General features: G+C 36.1%; 2 protein-coding genes across 2 annotated transcripts; both read left to right on the top strand.

The window, feature by feature from the left end:
* Positions 1-259: 259 nt before the first annotated feature.
* On the top strand, positions 260-3,136 carry LOC107713736 (ras-related protein Rab-33B-like). The gene is made up of 2 exons (XM_016519342.1): positions 260-625; positions 1,649-3,136. Exons 1-2 carry the CDS (start codon positions 368-370, stop codon positions 2,090-2,092), a joined length of 702 nt encoding a protein of 233 aa, XP_016374828.1. The 5' UTR covers positions 260-367; the 3' UTR covers positions 2,093-3,136.
* Positions 3,137-4,973: 1,837 nt separating this feature from the next.
* Positions 4,974-10,554, top strand: LOC107713737 (regulator of cell cycle RGCC-like). The gene is made up of 5 exons (XM_016519343.1): positions 4,974-5,138; positions 5,288-5,461; positions 7,730-7,837; positions 7,921-7,983; positions 10,059-10,554. Exons 1-5 carry the CDS (start codon positions 5,105-5,107, stop codon positions 10,064-10,066), a joined length of 387 nt encoding a protein of 128 aa, XP_016374829.1. The 5' UTR covers positions 4,974-5,104; the 3' UTR covers positions 10,067-10,554.
* The last annotated feature ends 8,553 nt before the right edge of the window (positions 10,555-19,107 follow it).

Genomic DNA, 19,107 nt, shown 5'->3' with positions numbered 1-19,107 from the left:
TTATACTTTATATAAATCATTTTATTCATTGTTTTTTCAGCTTCAGGCGTTTTTACCATAGACTGAATGTTTTTTTTTTTTTACAAAGGTTTTTTAGATACATGAGCAAAGGTCACGAGAGTTCACGTTAAGATCTCATTCTTAATAAATCATTTTATTCATTGTTTTTTCAGCTTCAGGCGTTTTTACCATAGACTGAATGTTTTTTTTTTTTACAAAGGTTTTTTAGATACATGAGCAAAGGTCACGAGAGTTCACGTTAAGATCTCATTCTTTTCCTCTCGCGATATTTCGCGAGTATCAGAGCTATGGCAATAGAAAACACTTTGTTCTTATCCTCTCGCGATATTTCGCGAGTATCGGAGCTATGGCTATAGAAAACACAACGGGCAACAATGATTTCGCGACGATTTACACAAGAGACAGTCTGGCCAATGACTCGTGTCAGGAATATGACAGTGCTCAGGCGAGGGTGTTTAAGATAATCGTTATTGGGGATTCAAATGTTGGGAAGACGTGTCTAACTTTCCGCTTTTGCGGTGGTAAATTTCTCCAAAACCCCGAGGCAACAATCGGAGTAGATTTCAGAGAGAGAACCCTTCAACTTGATGGAGAAAACATAAAGGTAAGGATCCGTACAGCAGAGTTTATTTCACAAATCCTGAAGAACGAGTATTTATATTCCTCTCTTCACAATGGACTGCTATCCGTTCAGTGGTAAGTTAGATAAACAACACTTTAAATATTTTAAATGGTGTAATTTTGTTTAAATAGAGTATTATAACTATCGTTATACTATACTATTATAACTGCTGTTCAAAAGTTTGAGATCAGTAAGATTTTTAATGTGTTTGAAAGAAATCTCTTCTGCTCATCAAGTCTGCATTTATTTGATCAGAAATACAGAAAAAACTAATATTGTGAAATATTATTGCAATTCCTGTGATGTAAAGCTGAATTTTCAGCATCATTACTCCAGTCTTCAGTGTCACATGATCTTCAGAAATCATTCTATGCTGATTTATTATCAATATTGGAAACAGTTGTGCTGCTTCATATTTTTCTGGAAACTGTGATAATTTTTTCATGATTATTTGATGAATAAAGTTAAAAAGAACTGTTTATTTAAGACAGAAATCTTTTGTAACAATATACTGTTCAAAAGTTTGGGGTCAGTATTTTTTTTTTTTTAAGAAATTAATGCTTTTATTCAGCAAGGATGTGTTAAATTGATAAAAAGTGATAATAAAGACATTTTTTTCTACTAAAATAGAAAAAAAAAAAATAAATTATATTTTAAAGTATATTAAAATAGAAAACCATTATTTAAATGGTAATTATATTTTACAATATTACTGTTTCTTCTGTATTTTTAATCAAATAAACGCAGCCATGATGAACAGAAGAGACTTCTTTAAAATTAAACCGCATAAACACATTTCATTACACCAAATACACAAAATAATGTTCTTTTTAGCAGCATCATATGACCCCTTTAATGTCACATGTAAGTTCACTGATGTGCTGATTTATCACACGTGTATAATAGCACTTTGGGCTCAAAACTGCTGAGATTTTTATGACAATTAGCCCTGGTCTTATACAAGTATAATATCTACAATGATCAAAATTGAATTCTCATTCTCAGTTGCAGATCTGGGACACGGCGGGACAGGAGCGCTTCAGGAAGAGTATGGTGGAGCATTACTACAGAAACGTCCATGCCATCATCTTTGTGTATGACGTGACCAGTCTGGCTTCATTTGAGAGTCTGCCGGAGTGGATTGAGGAGTGCAGCCGTCACTCAGTTCCTCCCATGGTCCCCCGCATCCTAGTTGGGAACAAATGTGACTTGAGAGGAATGAGAGAGGTGTCCACGTTTTTAGCTCAGCGACTGGCTGATAGCTACAACTTCCCGCTTTTTGAGACATCTGCAAGAGACCCTGTGGAAAAAGAGCGTGTAGATGCCATTTTCCTCACTCTGGCCTACAAGCTGAAGAATCGCAAGCCACTGAGACTGAAACAGCCAAGTGAGAGCAGCTTCATACAGCTCGCTGGTGAACAGGAGGAGAACACACCCTGTTTATGCTAATGCACTTTGGCCCATACAGTTTCATGCAATAAATTAGGGTGACGTTCTGAATGAAGTTAAGGCAGAAAGAGTGATTGGGAGATATACAGTACAGTATATGTCTATAGGATTTCATTTGGTGTATGTGCAGTTTACAAATGACTTTGGAAGTGTAAACTATGGAACAATTGGACATTTATGAGGGTTTTGTTTTGTTAATCCACATATTACGAAGCAAGTGATGCCAATATGTCTTACTATTATTTAAGAGTGATATTAACTCTCCAGAAACACGCTCAATGACATGAAGAGCCTGTTATAATATTTTCAGTCTGTAATAACTTTGCATGTTGTTTCACTGTAATATTTAATGTTTATGGATCTATCATTACAATTTCTCGTAGGTTGCTATGGTGAAACTTCTAAAGGCAATCTTGTATCAGAAACACATCGGTCCTCATTATTGTGCACTGTTAGCGTTCTGTTATGTTTATGGTTACAGATCAATTATTATTATATTTACTCTGCACTTCATTCGAACTTTTTAATTCGAAAGCATATATTGCATGCAAGCTCAATCTAAACTGTGGTGTAATGCATTACTAAAGCTATAACTGACTCCATCATGAACACTAGTGGGCGCCACTGTCAAGGCATTCAGAGCATTATGAACTACTATGATGAAAATTAGATTAAAAACAAGGGAAAACACACTTTATTATAAATGAGAGCACGTATATCCTCAATGCATTTGTGAAACACAGTGATATGCAACATATTAGTGATGTTTGATGTCTTTTGCAAGCAAATCCATGCTTCAATAAGACTTCAACATATCTCAAAGGCTTGATTTCATTTTTTTTTTAATCATTTTTTTGGGGATCGACAACCCTTTTTGTAAGCAAGAGCATTTGGAAAACAGGGACTGTATTGCACTTTAAATTGGGATTGTATCATGTCTGAAGTTTGTCTCGATTATTCAGTATCGTGTATAATTTGAGAAAAATGTCATTGTAGTTTGCAGTGACTGTCAGATGTGTTCTGGAAGTGAATATGGAAATAAAATGTGCAATAAAAAGTAAATATTTTGATATATTGTATATATCTTATAACCGCTGTGATCAGCAGGATCAAATAGGAATTTAAAATATTTTAAAATTTAAATATAAAGACCAGGGTTCCCAAAGTAATGAAAAATCTGGAAATATCAGGAAAATTGTAAAAGTAAAAGTCATGTTTCTGTAGTGACTATATATTTTTCTAGTTTTTTTATTTTTTTTCAGTTGGAAATTACTCTTAGTGAGTACATTCTTTATAAAACCTTTTTTTTTTTTTGACAGAAACATTCGGCAAATCCTTGTGAATGTTTTGTGAACTGAACGGATCTCACTCTCTCAGACAGTAAGTGTAGTCTTCGACACCTTCCATGTCCACTTAAACCCTAGAGTCAGCAGGCAAGTGCAGCTGCAAACACATGTCTTGTTTTACCATGTGCCTACCTGTTAACTCCAACACCAGAGGTGTAAAGAATTCTTTTGCAAGTGATAAATCCCACAGTCCCACTAAAAAATAACAAAAAGCAGGATTTAGCTGTATATGATTAAGCAGTTAGGCCTCAAAAGTATTATCTGGCCTTATGAAATTGCCTGTGCCGACAGTATGAAATGTTGTTCCTGTCACATTCAGCATAGTAGTCAAAGATTGTACAGATTTCTTAAGCATGAACTGTCATTTAAAGTTCTAATCTGTCTAGATGTTATGAACCGGAAGGTACTGAAGCTTCTGGAATCAATAACAAATTCTTCATGCATTTAAACACACTTGACCAATAAAATGGTTCTATATCTGAATCCAATTTCTTTGGCATGTATAAATAACATGAGTGCACATACATTTAGTCACCACCAGATGTCTGCAGAATCTTGGACCAGATCAGTTTTGTGAATCTGTGAATGACCGTAAAAGGAACGGCATCGATTAGACTTGACACAGAAAATGGGAATACTTTGAATTTAACACCAAAATAAGACCACATTTTTTTTTAAAACACAGAAAAAGATTGGGTTTTACAGACAAAGCATTGTGTTTTACATCCAATTATGTTGTTACATCCAAACCATCATCCTAACCTTTGACCTAATCCTATATGACTTTCCTCTTTATATGTAATTGCATTTATGTTGATGAAAACATACAGTACATCAGTATATATATATATATACTGATTATATTCTAATATAATGATTTGATGATCAAGAAACATTTATTATAATCAATTATTATCAATGTTGGAAACAATGTGTGTGTGTGTGTGTGTGTGTGTGTATATATATATATATATATATATATATATATATAATCATTATTAAATAACATTATTTTTTTATTTCCCGTATGTTTTATATACGGACAATATTTATTTATTTATTTACTGCTTCTGCCTGTCTTGTTTTTGGCCAAAACTTTACAGATTACCATCACACATCAATTTACATGAAACAATTAATGAAGTTAATTAGCATGAAGAATTAATTTTTTTTAACAAATATATAGAGCCACACCGACACACTCACACGTCGACATTCCTGAAGGCTTTTTGAACTGCAATGCATCTTTAGATATATTTTCATGCCGTATGACATTACACACAGTAAGCCATTTTTCCTGTCACATTATTACTGTATTGCTGGTAAAACATTGCAACAAGTGAAGTCATCGCTAAAGGGTGCCCATGATGGAGTTACGGATAAAAATAAAGTAGTACTGATGTCGCACATAGTAGCTGTTTACAAACACATAGTTCAGGGAGCAATGACGCCAGTGCATGTAACTCACACGGAGGGCTAAAACAGGCGCGAGCGTCTCATTGGCGATGCGTTTCCAACACGCCTCCCTCTCAGCGCCGGGCGATATTTAAAACAACCCCACCGGGCGCACTGTGCGAGTTTAGGAGCAAGACACAGCCCGTGTATTAACAGGAGATTTGTCTTATATCGGATATTTTCGGAGTTTAACACACAAGGACTACAGAAGATGAAGTCTCCAAAGATGAAGTCACAGAGCAAATGTAAGTCAAAGATTTTTAATGATACTCAATGCGGTTTAGTGCGGCTCGTTAAACGTACTAGCAAGTATGCTTATTACACTGAGGCGATAGTTTGTCGCTATATGGCACTTATTCTGCTCCTGCAACAAATCTTTTCGTGCGTTTTCCAGCATTTCTTGAGGACGTTGACGACCTGAACGCCGTGTTGTGTGAATTCGACGCTGTCATTGAGGATTTCTCGTCCCCCGTGGAGAAGCGACACTTCAGATATGATGAGCACTTGAAAACCGTGAAGAGACGGAGCAGCGCGAGCGTCAGCGACAGCGGCATCAGCGACTCTGAGAGTGAGTGTGCGTGAGGTTTTGAGGTGTTTTATTATCCCAGAAGAATCATAGAAGCGCACGACTAAAGTCCCGCAGCCTCAGCAGTTACAGTGCATAATCTTATCTAATCTAATCTGAGCCCACACACAAGCACAGAGAACAGCCGGCTTTCATGAAACGTCTTTTAAAAGACCTTGAAATTTATAAAGACCTTGAAACATTTCTGATAGCCTGTCACTAGTCAGTTGTAATAGCTGTTCACAAGTTCACAGTACGTTCATTCCCACAAACTGGAGATTGTGGAGCAGAAGAGAGTTCAGTCAGACCCTGCCAAACACCCAGAGACAGTCTGGTTCTGAGCACAGCATGAAGGTTTAACTCTCCAGCCAATAACAGAGAACCAGAGCCTTACTCAGACGTTTTGTGGAGACTTTGGGGTTTCAATTTCAAGTTAAACACTGACTTTTTTCTTAGCCTGAATCCCATTATATCCAAACCTCCTTGTGTGTTGAAGTACTGATGGGATGCATCCAGAATCTGAGGAAGGATTGCACCATGAATGGATGTGAAAGGGTTCTGTTTGATTGCTTATGAATGCATAGAAAGGTTCCCGTTTCACTTTTGCTCTAGAAGTGTTCTTGTGTTTAATGGTTAAGCAACAAGTGATCTCTTTACCCGACCCTTTTCCTTCTGGAACAAACAGGGAATGTGACAGACTCTGTGCTTGCATTATAAACCATCCTCTGGTGCCCCGTAGTCGCCCTCATGGATCTGTGCAACTGCATTTAGGATCCAATCAAGCCTTATGCCATTTTGACACACGTGCCATTGATCTGGATCAGTACTTTCAAGTGCTTTTGCTTCAGGACTTTACACTGGACACATTTTCAGACACTCAAATGACACTTTAATTGTAATTAAATGAAATTGTATTATATATTCAATTTATATTTAATGCAGTTAGTTGAATATATTTATAATTACACGTGCATTTTAAATATATTAACTTTAAATGTAATATTAAATAACACACTACAGTTAAAATTATAATCAAGTATGTTACATATGCTTAGTCAACACTTCAAAATAAGTGTTCTTCTTTAAAGCATAAAACAAGAGTTATAAAACTTAATGATTACAAGGGCACTTTAAAGTAAAACTTTTGAACTAGACATTATTACAAAGTGCACTTTTAAAAAGTGTGTGGTTATAAAAATACTCTTACACTTAAGTGCACTTCAATTTAATTAGTATTTTATTATATATATACTTTTAAGATTCGAAGTACACTACAGGTGTACATTCGCTACAATTATGAACACTTCTTTTCAAAAGCGTATTTAATCAACTGCTCTGATTGTGCGTAATTAATTGACTGATTTTTAAGGTTTAAAACCACTAATGTAAATGATGCAGTCAGTGTCAGCCGAGTGGATACTTGCACGTTTCACCAGCTGATGTGCTGAAGCCCACATGCGAGAGGATCTAATGACTGAGGCGGTGGGAAAAGTTGAGCTTCCGTGTAATAGCACGCCTGCTCTGCCTTTAACGTCGAGCAGGGCTAAGAATGTGTAAACAAAGTTTTTTAAGATGGAGTGTGGTGTACCGGCTCAGATCTGTGGCTTTAAATGAACCTGCTCGAGGGTGGGTCGCGGTTGAACCCGCTTTGAAAGTGTGCTCGTGAGAGAGAGGCTGTTATTAGAGGAGTATGCATTGATTACAAACTCAACCCGCTCTACTAGCACAGATTAACCCCCAACACCCCCTACCCCCTCCGGTTATGGGTCACTGCACATGTTTGGCAAGCCTGTGTGATAGAGAGCAATGCTGCTCCACTGCTTTTACATTAGGCATTAAGTGGTGACTCAACACAAGTGAATACTATAGACGTTTAGTCTAGAGTTTTTCCAGTTGTCCCTTGAATTTCAATGCTCTCGGCAAGGAAAAGTGTACAGATGTTGCAAGTGAAATAGTATTTCTGTTGATGTGGATTTCCCTATTCACATAAAATGAATTTTAAAACTACTGTTACAGTAATTATTATAGTTATCATCTCTGGTGTGAATGGGCCTTAATTCTGCACAATTATATGTTCAGCTCTATTGTATTTGCATCACAACATTGCTTTTTCCTTCCTCTCTGTGTCTATCACTATAGATTGCGACAGATTTTGGGGTCGTTACCCACCTGTTTTGGTGGAGTTAGAGAAGGCAGTGTGCTGTACACATACAGGAAGCGTCGGTGTTTCATTTCTGGCTTCCTCTGTCTCTTTCTTTCCTCCTGTAACAGGTGCAGAGTCCTTGAACAGAAACAGCTTCAGCTTCAGTGATGAGAAGCTCAACTCTCCCAGCGTCTTCTCCCCCTCATCAAACAGTCCTTTGGTCACATCTCCTAAACGTGAGTTTATATTTAATGCTAATGAATCGGTTTTAGGTTTATTTTCTGTACTGTGTTGATCAACTGTATATTGTCGTCTTTAGCTAAACTTGGAGACACTAAAGAGCTGGAGGACTTCATTGCTGACCTTGACAAAGCATTAGCAAGTAAGTACTGAGTGATGTGAATTTAAAGACAAAATTGACTTTGTTTTAGGGTGAAATCTTGGGTTGTTTAAAAAAACATGCATAAAATCATGCTGCCGTTTTTATTTTTGTATGTTTATAGCAAGGGCTAAATGGTATGACATTATATAAATGTAAGAAATGCGTCAGCTTGTAGAGATTCTGCTTTACCATTTACAGTATATGGTGGCAGATATATTTTGAGTGGGTAGGACTATTTTACATGATTGAAGTGTCGAAATATAACAAACATGTTGAGATGAGGACAAACATATTTACACAGAATTTGAGACTGAGTTTACAGTATTTGTTTACAGTTGCTGAGCAGCGTCACAACACCGCACACGTACATCTTTAAGACCTCAGTCAGCGCTTCATTTGCAAAGTATCACACTCTAGTTATTTTGCCCTCACATATGATAGACAACTTTCACATGCTGTATGAATATGAACATAATTAGTGCTGTCAAACGATTAATCGCATCCAAAATAAAAGTGTTTGTTTACATAATATATGTGTGTACTTTGTATATTTATTATGTATATATAAATACACACACATACATGTATATATTTAATAATTAATAATTTATATATAAACATTAATATTTTATATATAAACAAAACATATTTTAAATATATACATGCATGTTTGTGTATTTATATATACATAATAAATATACAAAGTACACACATACATTATGTAAACAAAAACGTTTATTTTGGATGCGATTAATCGTTTGACAGCACTAAACATAATACAATACAATATGTGTTACATAATATAATCAGTGCAAAAACAGCTTCATAAATTAAGAATATTATTATGAACTATCTTTTAATTTATGTCTATTGTTCTTTTTTAAAGACCACATAATCAAGTGAAATGAAGTTTCTTTAATATATAAAATAAAAGGGAAATAAAATAATGTTATTTAATTCAACTTTGATAATAATCAGAAATGTTTCTTTAGCAGCAAATCAGCATATTACAGTGATTTCTGAAGATCATGTGACTGAAGACTGGAGTAATGATGATGAAAATTCAGCTTTGATCACAGAAATAAATTACATTTGAAAATATATTCAAATTAAAATGGTTAAAATTGTACACAATATTACTGTTTTTGTATTTTTGATCAAATAAATGCAGGTGATGATAAGAGACTAAAAAAAAAACATTATTTTCGACTTAGAACCTTTGAATGGTAGCCTAGTTATTAAAATATATTCAAAAAAGAAAGTGCATTTTAAATTATACTAATATTTAACAATATTACTGTTTTTACTGTATTTTGATCAAGTAGATCAAATCAAATAAATTCAGCTTAAGCGACTCATTTATTATTATATATATACTATAATATACTCCTTTTATCAACCATCAGACTAACAGATCGTGGGAAGAAACAAGGCTCTTGTATCAACAGGGGTTTTCAATCTCTTATTGAAAGATTGAGGTCATGCTAATCATAGTGTCAGTCATGCACACACACACACGCACGCACACACTCCTACACTCTTCCACACTGATGCATTAACACAGTTAAGTTGATTTGCTTTGGCGCTCCTACAGTCTATAGTGTTGTAACTTGCCTCAGAGAGAGAGAAGAATGCATTTGTGTAACTTTCAATGACTCAAAGCAGCACTGTAACTGTAGCCAGAGGGGGATCATCACTGATATTACCTGACACAGAGAGAGCAGTCATATTTTGCATATTGTACAGTTGTTTTTGCTTCAAAACAGTCGTAACTCATTCTTATGACAACTTTCCTCCCTCTCTCTGACCCTTAGAATTTTATGGCCAGTTATTTGGCTAATGTGTCTTGAATACGTACATTAATTCAGACACCTTTAAATGTTTCCCAATGGTGTCACACAAGCTACTAAATGCTCCTCTGTTAAGGCAGCTAATGAAAGATGTGCTAATTGGGCTGCAGTGTTTATTGTGGGAGTGTCTATAAAAAGAGGAGAACACCCTGAGAATAACCTTGACACCCAATGACCCAAAAATATACTAAGTATGTTCTCTGCTTGCCTGTGTTTTCCCTCCAGGCATGTGAGTAAGAGACGGGATGACTGGGGCCCACCACATTGTAGCTCTGCTGGGGGATGACAGCCAGACCGCCCCTGACAAACCTGAACCACTGTGAAGATGGAGAAGACATGGTCCTGGTTTCACATGCTGAACGACGACGTTCACGAAGGCTTCGTGTATACAAACACACTCAGATACAAATGCATAAGAAATACACTTTTGACAGGAATGGCTGTGCTCTCTGAAAAACTTGAGCTGTAAGATTATTTAAATAGCTTTTTAATAGAAATATATTTTTAATTTTATAGAGTTGGTTATTGTAAATTTATCTGTAATACCATTTTGTGAGTTTATATTTTTGTATTTCATGTAAATATTGTTTCAGACTCTTATCGCCTTGCTATAAGCCTTTTCTGTCACACGAGAATAAACTTAATTCTTAATTCATAAGACAATATGACATGTATTTAATACAACTAATGTCTTCAAGAGATTAAAGTTTACAGATTTTAAGATGTTTCATGGCATTATTTCATTGTGTGTCTCTTGCATCAGAAGCCTTATGCTTGTTTCTGCAGTGTTTTCACTCTCAGTGTGGACAGAAGATTTACTTTAAGACACTGAGAGTACATTGCTAATTAATTCAGGGGCTTGAGACAGTCAGCAGTTGCTCTGGAGAAAATGAGACACCTGGTCACCTCCTCAGCACTTTGTGTCCAAATCTGTGTCTGGATCCTGCCACAGCAACCGTCTGTCTGCTCTGTTCAGTCACCGTACATTCCTAATGTTATTAAAGCAGAAGCCATCATCTCTGCAGTACCGTTGATTTATTATTTGATTGGACTGCCAAATGTTAAACCACAAAAAAATAAATAAAAATGCAAAATAACCAAATCACTTTAAATGTTTGGAATCAGAAACAATGTTGTTTGAAAGAAGTCTCTTATGCTCACCAATGCTGCATTTATTTGATCAGAAATACAGTAATATTGTGAAATATTATTACAATTTAAAGTAACTGTTTTCTATTTTAATACATTTTAAAATGTAATTTATTCCTGCAATGCAAAGCATCATTACTCCAGTCTTCAGTGCCACCTGATCATTCAGAATTTGATTTGCTGCTCAAGAAATATTTCTTATTATCAATGCTTAACACAGTTGTGCTGCTTAATGTTTTTGTGGAAACCGTCATACATTTTTTCAGGATTCTTTGATAAATAGAAAGTTCAAGAAAATTGTTGCATTTGATCAATTTAATGCATGCTTGATGAATAAAAGTATTAGTTTCTTTAAACAAAAAAAGCTGCAAACATTTGTTGTGCATTTTCAGCTTGGTCTTGAGGTCATGTGACAACATAGCGTACTACCATCAGTAGACAGTATAGAGTTGGCCTACATACTCCAGTAGTATCTACATACTGCACAGTAAGCTAGTGAGCTAGTCTTGATAATGGTCAGAGAAGCTCAGAAATACACAGGGTCATGCCCTCTGTAAGCAGGTGAGATGAAGGAGGGTTTACAGTGACACTTTATAATTTAATCAGCATTAAACACAACATTATGCGTTGTGAATAGAAGATAAAACATCCCAGTACTTGTGTCTTTCCTGGCAATGCTCCAGTGTGTCATTTGAAATCAAATCTTAAGAAAATGTAGTGAGCATGCAGTCTGGTAAAGTCATTGCTGAAACATCAGCTAGATAGAGTGCGGTCACATTAGTGAAATACAGCAGGCAAAAAAGCTCCATTGTCTATTGTCATTAGTGTAGCGATGTATGAAGCACAGTTCACACAGAAGTCATCAAACCAAGCAGCTTTCTGTTACGACAAAATGGGTAGTTCAGACTAGGATGAACCATGTTAAAAACACCTTGAGACCACATTAAATATTAATTTGCCAAGATAACACAATGCTTAGTGACTGTATCCGCCCTACACTAAAGTTGTGGTCACATTTACCGTTGCTCTGAAATATTGTGGGCGATTCAGTCATTTAAATAGAAATTTGCATGATTGGGAGTTTTCATGTGAGGGCGAAAAAATCCCCAGAATTGTGTTTAAGTTTGTCATGGGAATTTGCCAAATTGATCAACAGAAATTCCCTGTTGAAAAAAACAGCATATGCTGGTTAGGTATGTTCTGAAACATAGCTGCTGGTTTGAGCTGGTTTAAGCTGGTCCTAAGCAACTAGCTCTTGCTCATGACCAGCTTAAAGGGTTAGTTCACCCCAAAATGAAAATTATGTCATTAATTACTCACCTTCATGTCGTTCCAAACCCGTAAGACCTTCGTTCATCTTCGGAAAACACAAATTAAGATATTTTTGATGAAATTGGAGAGCTATCGGACCCTCCATAGACAGCAACGCAACTGAAATGTTCCCAAGTCCAGAAACGTAGTAAATACATCGGTAAAACAGTCCATGTGACATCAGTGGCTCAACTTCAGTTTTGCGGAGCTACGAGAATACTTTTTGAGGGCAAAGAAAACAAAAACAGCACAATTTACTCAACCATTCTTCTCCCCCGAGTTACGTTTTCAGCCATTTTGGAGAGTACCCAAGAGTGTAATCGACGTAATCAGCATTGTTTACGTTCGGGGGGAAAGCGCGCGCATGAACATAATCTGCGTAATAAGCGTTGTTTACGCTTAGGGGAAAGCGTGCGTATGCATTGTGGTACTCTCTAAAATGGCGGAAGACGTAACTCGGGGGAGAAGAATGGTTGAGAAATTTATGTTAATTTTGTTTTCTTTACGCAAAAAAAAGTATTCTCGTAGCATCGCACAACTGAAGTTGAGCCATTGATGTCACATGGACTGTTTTACAGATGTATTTACTACGTTTCTGGACCTGGGAACATTTCAGTTGCGTTGCTGTCTATGGAGGGTCAGAGAGCTCTCAGATTTCATCAAAAATATCTTAATTTGTGTTCCGAAGATGAACGAAGGTCTTACGGGTTTGGAACGACATGAGGGTGAGTAATTAATGACAGAATTTTTCATTTTGGGGTGAACTAACCCTTTAAGTGTGAGCTCTGCTTCATACTACACTATTAAGAATAGATATTTTTGCCTGCGATATTGCACCTAAAAGTTGCTAATGAACTACTACCAGAAGATTTGTTCATTGCAATGATTAATATTAATGAATGTAACTAATCTTGCTGCCTTCTATCCCCTTATGAAATAGACGTTTATTTAAGTGTGCTATTAGTATACTTCTTTTAAACAAAAAAATAGAAACAGTATCAAAACTGTGTAACGTTATGGAATAAAATGTCGACCAATGAAGAGGTAATAATAACTGTCAAGCTTTGGGGTGTTGATCGACTTTATCTACGTTTTGATTATCATTCTGAATCCAATTCATAGTCTTTTTTCAGCTTTTTGTTCAAAATGTTGTTTATTTGTTTATTTTTTATTTATGAAACTTATCCACATTAAAGTGTTTAAAAAAGAATGCATGAAGCTAGAATAAAAATGTTTTTGTTTACAAGCAGATACCCTGTTCTTTTGATGTTTTGTATGTTCAGATATTCATATAACAAAATATATACAAATTAATACCTAAATAGGGACATAGTAGTATACTTAAAGTATGATGTAAGTTCACTTAAAGAAAACTTACACGTATACTTGCAGTATAAAACTACTAAACTAGTAGTTTACTGAGACTATACTTCAAAGTGTACTAAAAATACTACAAGTATTTAATTAGTAAACTATCAGTATACCTATAAGTTCACTTTTAGTATAGTTGCAGTACAAACTAAAAACGTAGGTGTAAACTAGTTGTGTACTCAAAGTTTACTACTGTTATACTTAATGCATACTTAAAAGTATACGTTTATATACTAGAAAGTGGGCCAATTTAGTCCCAAGGAGTATTGAAATAGTACACTTACAAGTATACTACTAGTACACTGATATTTGTATACTTACTACATAAAGTATACTTAAAAATATACTTGAACTTTACTTAAGTATACTTTAATAAAATAAACTTGAAGTATACTACTTTTTGGTAAGGGTCACATTGCTGCTAAATCCATTTTTTATAAAAGCCTAACAGGTGTTTCAGTGACTTTATCATGGGTAATGGGGTTTCTGCTTCTTCTCATGGCTAAAACATCCTTGTGTGGCTTATTGCTTTTTTCAAAGAGGTAAACTACAGTCAAATGATTATTTATTGCACCATTTTTGCAATGTGTGGAAACTCATGAGGCCTCATCAAGATCATCAGATCAAATCAAACTTTGGCACAGTCTAGCTGAGCATTGGTCCACATGAAACGGACGTTTCCCTGTTTGTTTCTTTAGTGCAGCTGGCACATGCAGCAGACTCACTGTACAGCAGCTGCTCCGCACCTGTGCTCATTGTCGTGGACAGGACAGTGGCGGCAGCAGCGCTCTCACATCCTTATCGGCACAGGCCTGCAGGTGCTAGATGTGCTGACATAACAGCTTAACTCCAAGATAAGTTGCTTGGCACCAGGCAGCGGGCACCTCCTGGCAGCTCTGGCTCTGTGGGCTTGGCTGGATGAGAACGGCCAGTGGTCTGGAAGTGTGGGAAAGTAGGAGAGGTGAATAACACGTCCAGCTGAACATTCAGCCAAGACAAACAACTTTCCCAAGTGGGAGATCAGTGTCCGTATGTGGGATAAATTCACAAAAAAATGAACTGCGCCACAAATTATTTTTTTTTAAAATCATGTATCACTTGCTTCTCGTGGGTGGAGTTCTTGAATTCATACCGAAATCAATGCAGCTCATGTCAGATCACCAGGAACACTCTAAAAAAAAGTTTTGGTGCAAAACAAAATAAATAATTAAAAAATAATGCAACAGCAATCTTTTTGAGTTCTGACAACTTTTTATGAAATTATGTTTAACCAACGAGCTACACTAGAGGAACTTAATTTGTAGTATAAACAAAACCAATTTGTTTGATATTCCAGCTAATTTGAATATAATTGAGTGTTGGACCTGGAACCAAATAATAGTTTCAATAGCACATTGTCACCTTGGAGTTATAAGGTTCTATCTGCATTCTGAGCAGTTTTGAGATATTGAGCTTCAAAGTGTTTTGGGGTTTATAGTGATATGGGGAACAAGTCTCTTTCATACATCAGTCACAAAATGTACACAACTTAAAAAAAAAAAAAAAACATCACATAATGTAAATAAGTTGTCATAGAATAAGAATATGTGATTAACTCAATTTGACAAAAATGGCATATAGAATCTTATAATTCCAAGGTGATGACATGTTAAATTTAACTCATTTAGCATGTAAATTTAAGGAATGGTAAATGGTATGATGGTAAACTCTCTAAAACCCTAAAATGTCAAACATAACAGCATTGAACACTAACAGGTCCTTCATTTTACTAAAAACACATAAAATAAAACATCATTTCAACATTTAGTCTGTTTCTGAAATCGCATACTCTCTGAGTAAGCACTTATTTTGAATAAATAGCCTAATTACTTCGCAATTGCAAAAAAGTATGTTCTATATAGTATGAATGTGTGAAGTATGAATGTAATCCGGACGTACTACTTTTGTGCACTTGCCAGAAATAGTTCAGCATCTCGCCAGAATGGTCATCCGGGGACTTTCTGCTACTGTTTTATGAATACTGTGAATTCGGACATACATCTCTGTTCACATACTGTTTTTCGCTTACTATATACAATTATGGATGCAGCCAATCTCTCTTTATCCAGCATAGAAATCCACTGCAGAAATTTTTAAAGTTATCAATTTACTACAACTTATTTAATAATAATAATAATAATAATATTAATTAAATCAAATCAAATAATGCAGCAAAAATGTATTTCTTCTTTTTATTACATGACACCATTTTCAACTAAAAACAGAAAACTTCTTGTGTTATTTGGCCATTCATTTACACAACAACTGCGTTTCGGGGGCCTGGAAAGGCGAACTTTGGAAAATGGGTTTCAATGTGCAAGTTTTTGAAAATGGTACTATTATCATCTCCATGTAATCTATAAAAAAACGTGAATTAGTGAAAACCTGGCATGATTAATACAGCGTTTTTTACTCGTTTTCGTGGATCCATGTAAATGGGGATCATTTTGACAACATTGTTGTCTGTACACAAAAAACGCAAAGGAAAAACTTTACTGTTTTTAGTACAATCATTGTCGTGTAAACATATCCTAGTGCACTGACACTCTCAGTGTGTTCCAATACATAAGACATTAAACAGTAGTTAAACCAGAAAATTTCTCTGTGAACTGCTGTTAGACAAGATGGAAATAATAACATACTGATTTTTCCTCCGGTGACAGCAGCTGGGGGCAAACATGAGCTATAGTTCACCCTGAAAGAAGCCATGACGCTACGTTTGGCAGTAAGTCAGCACTGACAGACTGTGTGCAGAAAATCAGAGAAGTTTCTGAAGAAACATCAGCACAGACATGCTCTTACAGGCACATGATTTCTCTAAACACTTCAGGAAATTTAAACATTCGTATTCATAACTGACAGGCCTGTGAATTGTTCTCTCTCAAGTTCACATTTAGGCCATTCATCTGCTTTTGTTCCACAATGATCAGCATTTAAAAGGTGAAAGCTCTGCACTTTTGTTGGTTTGTTGGTGAGAGTGAAATGATCATCTGTCATTGATGGATTATCTGTAACTGCTCTTCAGTCATGAACAGGCCCAGACCGATTGTGTCCAAATGCAGAGCCATATGTGAGAGCAGTCTCCGACCAGCAGTTCCAGGTCAGCGGTCTCATGCTGCATTCAGAACTGCATGCTAGCACTACTCTTACTATTTCTGCCATAGACAGATGTGGTAAAAAACTAGTATCAGTAGTATTCTAGTATGCTGTTCCAAACATCAGAGACTGGAAGCTAGGTTGAAAATGTTCTGGTCTCAGGGTGTGTTTACAATTGGCAGCTATGAGTCGATTAAAATGAAATCTAATGTGACTGCTCTGTTAAGGTGGCTCATTCGATTAAGTGTGAGTGCTGGCGTGTGAACCTTGTTACGCACCAAACAAGCAGACCAAAACCCACCTTTTCAGGGGGTATAGGTCCACTTCCAAACAAACTGTGGTGCGGTTTGACAGGATGTGATGTCACAAGATGCAACCCTAAAAAAAGGACAGTTCGGTACAGACGCCAGAACCTGTGCAACGGAAGAATCATAACTCTTCTTGAGTTATAAGCTAATCAAAATACCACCATGTCTAAACACATACAACGACTGCATGTATGTGACACTGAAGACTGGCGTAATGATGCTGAAAATTCAGCTTTGCATCACAGGAATAAATTACATTTTAAAATGTATTACAATAGAAAACAGTTCTTTTATATTGTAATATTTTTTTCACAATATTTACTGTATTTTTGATCAAATAAAAGCAGCCTTGGTGAGCATTAGAGACTTCTTTCAAAAACATTTTAAAAATCTAAACGGCCCCTAACATAAATGTGTACCACAGAGGGTTAATACCAGGCCAATGGCAGGTGCTAATGGGGCCACAGAAGTCTGCATCCACACCAGTCACTAATATTATGGAGAAGGCAATGCAGCAATCAAACAGAAAGCACTACTCACTGGATTTTAAGGTCATTAAATTATTTTGGTTGGGCAGAATTGTGTTTTGACAGCTCTTTTCTGAATGTGGTGCAGAAGCTGGTGGCTGAGGATGTGGCATATGCCATATAAAGATAGATGAAGATCGGGTATCACATTGAAATGAGTCCTCTTCTGAGAAAGACAGAATTCACAGATGAATCCAGCAGCATGCAGAGATTCCTGTGGTTTCAGTATCCCATGAATGAAAGAATTCAGAATAACCCAAACACTATAAATCTTTAGCCCTTACTCACATCCACAGAAATCACACACTGGGATACTGGTTTGATGGTGGTATGTAGCCCAGTGAGGCACATTGATTTAAAGTGATGGAACTCCCAGGCTTAACACTCTCAGCCAGTCCATTGTGTCTGTCCTTCCCCTGACCTCCAGTCACCAGCCACCTCTCACCCAAATGCACTGCAAAACAGCCCAGGTCAAAGGTCACACAAAAAGACACCGGGGTTCCAGAGGGAGAAAGGACAGCGGAAAGCTTGCCGAAGAATTTCTCTCTTTGAACAGCGTGAAAGCGGAAAATTGTGCTTAATCTGGAATGACGTAACCTCCGAAAAGACCACAGGAGCTCAATGGAATATACTTGTCTAGATGATTCAGGGATCAAAGAAAATTAAAATTGTCAGGATAATTGTTTGTCTTTCTGTGTTTCTACAGATCTAATGGGTGAATGATTTTAGAAGGTTGTAACCTTGGTATTCACCAAGCTTAAAAAAAAAAAAACTGACTGCAGTTAACCTTACAGAACTGGGCTGTCTTTCTGTGTTTCTACAGATCTAATGGGTGAATGATTTTAGAAGGTTGTAACCTTGGTATTCACCAAGCTTAAAAAAAAAAAACTGACTGCAGTTAACCTTACAGAACTGGGCTAATAGAACTTAACATCCCACTTATAAATGTTTTTTAAAATTAAAATATTTTCAGAACAAAATCAAGTTCAAAACAAAGAACAAAATCAAAAATGTTTGGTCTAAAATAAATTAAATATAATGTAGAATTACAGTAAAATTATACTTTATAAACATAAGAAGGGGTAAGCCACTGGCTCAACTTACCCCAAGACTGTCGGCTCAAATTACCCCACTCCGACCATTTTATTAAACTTCATCATATCATCCAGCAGTTTAGAGCTAACATCATGCTAACAGTATAGCCTCATATTATAACTTCCTAAAGCACAAACACATGCGGGATATTTTTTCAGATTTGTATGTAATTGTTCAGACACAAGAAGCATGAGTCCTTGAAAATAAAATAAAAAATCACTTTGAATATTTAACTACCTGAACACAAATTATTCCATGGGCCTCTCTCCATCACAGGGTGAGTAAAATGGTTAACTCTTCAAACATGTGTGGTCATATCACCAATTTTGTTTAAGGTTGTCTAGAAACAAGGGGTGGCTCAACTTCCCCACAGGCTCA

The sequence above is a fragment of the Sinocyclocheilus rhinocerous genome, unplaced genomic scaffold (assembly GCF_001515625.1).
Source record: "Sinocyclocheilus rhinocerous isolate Xijiao unplaced genomic scaffold, SAMN03320098_v1.1 scaffold2584, whole genome shotgun sequence".
NCBI lineage: Eukaryota > Metazoa > Chordata > Actinopteri > Cypriniformes > Cyprinidae > Sinocyclocheilus > Sinocyclocheilus rhinocerous.
Note: the sequence above shows the minus strand (reverse complement) of the source record. Positions and strands in the feature narration are given on the sequence as shown.